The sequence below is a fragment of the Penaeus vannamei genome, chromosome 23 (genome assembly GCF_042767895.1).
Source record: "Penaeus vannamei isolate JL-2024 chromosome 23, ASM4276789v1, whole genome shotgun sequence".
Classification (NCBI taxonomy): Eukaryota; Metazoa; Arthropoda; class Malacostraca; order Decapoda; family Penaeidae; genus Penaeus; species Penaeus vannamei.
This window is the reverse complement of record NC_091571.1, coordinates 12762497-12764996: the sequence shown is the minus strand read 5'-3', so window position 1 is coordinate 12764996 and position 2500 is coordinate 12762497. Positions and strand designations below refer to the sequence as shown.

Below are 2500 nucleotides of genomic sequence, written 5' to 3'. Positions count from 1 at the left end.
GTGACCTCTGGCATTTAAGAGGCGCGGTGATCAGAAGTTGCCTCGGTGCAGCTGTCCCACGGTTCAGGCCTTGATAACATTGATTGATGCAGTATGACAATACCATTACAGTTTGCTCGTGTCATGAAGTATTTAAGCGCGCCGAGGATAGCACGGGTAATTGTCAGAAGAAAAAGTAAGTTTTTTCATCCCGGGGGTCCCTCCCCGATACGCCCAGACATGCACGAGGTGCGCCGACGGCCTCGCTCCTCGATGACTTCGAACGTCACGATGGAAGGTCTGTCTCGGTTGGCAGCCCTGCTAGGCAACTTGTTTGCGAGATGTTAATAGACAGTCAGATATGTTTTTGTTTAATGTCAATGGGTGGCCTTGGGTTGCCATAAGAGTGGGCGGTCGCTGGCGGTGCCTCAGAGAGAGAGAGAGAGGGGGAGGGGGAGCAGACAAACAGACAGAAAAGTATGGGGAGGGAGGGGTAGGCGTGGAAGATAGAGGCAAGGAACTGTAGAAGAGGAATGTGAGGTGCACTCAGGGCGATGCTGGCGACGACACTCAATACCACGTGTCCGGGTCTCACTTTGTGCCTTACGAACCACATTAGCAATTTTATTCGTCTTACCAGGATTAAAAGATCTCCCAAGTGGCCTACTTTGTGGAGGCGATTCATTCTACTTAAACCTTCGATAAAAAAGAAAAAAAACTATCTTTCGCCAAGAAGTTTCCACATGAAATACGCCCTCTGCCCTCGCCCTTTGACATTAAGTCTTGGCCAAGCAGGGAGAACTGGACGGGAGCTGAGGCAATGCAGTTTTATTCCTTTAGATAAGTTATTTTTAGCTTATCGTTGTGTATTTTGCTTGTCGTGAGCGTTCCGAGGGTTGACAGATAGACTAACGCGAGCGCAGAGAGGGGGTTGGATTCATGGCCAATTTCCTAAACACAAAAACACATCTCTATTAGGTAACTGTTCGTTCCTTGGCGTGTTCGCTTCAGTGAACGAAGTCGTAGGAGGCAGAGCTCTCGTCTCGAGATATTTTTGGTTGATTGTAGTTGCACGTTCCTATGCTTTGCTCTTGGCTGTCTCCTTTTGCTTATTCCTTGTTATTCATATTCTCTCCCTTCAAAGCCTCTTCTTCATTATTCTCTCTCTCTCCCTCTCTCTGTATGTCTGTCTGTCTGTCCCTTTCTCTCTCTCTCTCTGTCTCTGTCTCGCTCTCTCTCTCTCTCTCTCTCTCTCTCTCTCTCTCTCTCTCTCTCTCTCTCTCTCTCTCTCTCTCTCTTTCTCTCTCTCTCTCTCTTTGTCTCTCTCTCTCTCTCTCTCTCTCTCTCTTTGTCTCTGTCTCTTTCTCTCTTTCTCTCTCTCACACACACACGCACTCACTCACTCACTCACTCTCTCACTCTCTCACTCTTTTTTCCTCCTCCTCTGCCCCGCAAAACCTCCCTTCCCCCGCCCCCTCTGACATCTTCCCCGCCAGAGCGCGCCCAGGGAGCATGAAGGGAGGGCATCCCCGGAGATGCTGCTACACTCCGTGGTCAACCGCTGGAACATCCGCCATTGTTCCAGCCGCCCCCGGATTGCGCAATGCTGGGTCCGTGTTCAGTGTGCTCTCGAGTTCCATCCCTTGACTTGATTTACCTCACATGCTAATCAGGAGACTTTTACAGTGCGGTCCTCTTCGTGCTTTCGATGATTCTGCCACTTCTTTTCTTCTTCTTTTTCGTTCCCTGATATCAGTCCACACGTTCGCGGATTTTTTTTTTCCTTTTTTGCACAACGCATGGGTGTGGTGGCATCGCTGTTGCGGGAAAGCACATTCACCAGGGGTCAGAGCGGCGTGTTATCGGTGAAAGGGAGGTGTGCCAGCATCATGAGTGGTTCAGCCCGGGATGCCAGCTGCCGTGTCGCAACGCTGGCCTCGGTTCGGCTCATCCACGCAGGGCTTGTGGGGAAGGACTGAATACATTGAACGAAAGGGAAACCGTAAAGCTGGGGAGAGCGTTGTGAAAGGCGTGGGATATTTCTCGTTGTGTATTTCTTAGGGAATAAACTCTGAATGTGAAAGACAGTATATTTCTTTACTTACAATTTTATGCCTAAATGACAGGCATCTTTCAGATTGAAAAGTATTGCAGCACTTCTGTTTCTTGTTGTGTAATGGCGACATGTTCTCTTCGCATTTTGCAATAGGTTATCTGCAGACTACTTCATGGCCAGAAGTTTGTCACGTTCATGGCCCAAATTGTGCCGTTGACATTGGGCCGAACTTGCTTATTGTTCTTCCATTGTCACTTAAAAGGCTCTAACAACCAACACCCTTTTCTGACATTCTTTTTCCTCCCTTTTCGCAATGTTATTTTTCGTTGCGATTTTTTTATCGGTTAAATTTTGGCAGAGATAATGCACCAAGACGCTAACCAATGTTTTTCCTCCTTCGCAGGACCTACCACAAGGACTCGTACATGGCCCACCGGCGGGACTGGAAGACCGGCTTCGAGGGTC

General features: G+C 48.8%; 1 protein-coding gene across 6 annotated transcripts in view; it reads left to right on the top strand.

The window, feature by feature from the left end:
* LOC113823536 (protein Shroom) overlaps positions 1–2500 on the top strand; it is a 581762-nt gene that overhangs the window by 558076 nt on the left and 21186 nt on the right. For all 6 annotated transcript variants that reach the window (XM_070137718.1, XM_070137715.1, XM_070137716.1 and 3 more), the window contains one exon: positions 2439–2500. This exon is cut by the window's right edge and continues 324 nt beyond it. In XM_070137718.1, coding sequence (XP_069993819.1) covers positions 2439–2500 — 62 coding nt within the window. The remainder of the gene's footprint in view (positions 1–2438) is intronic.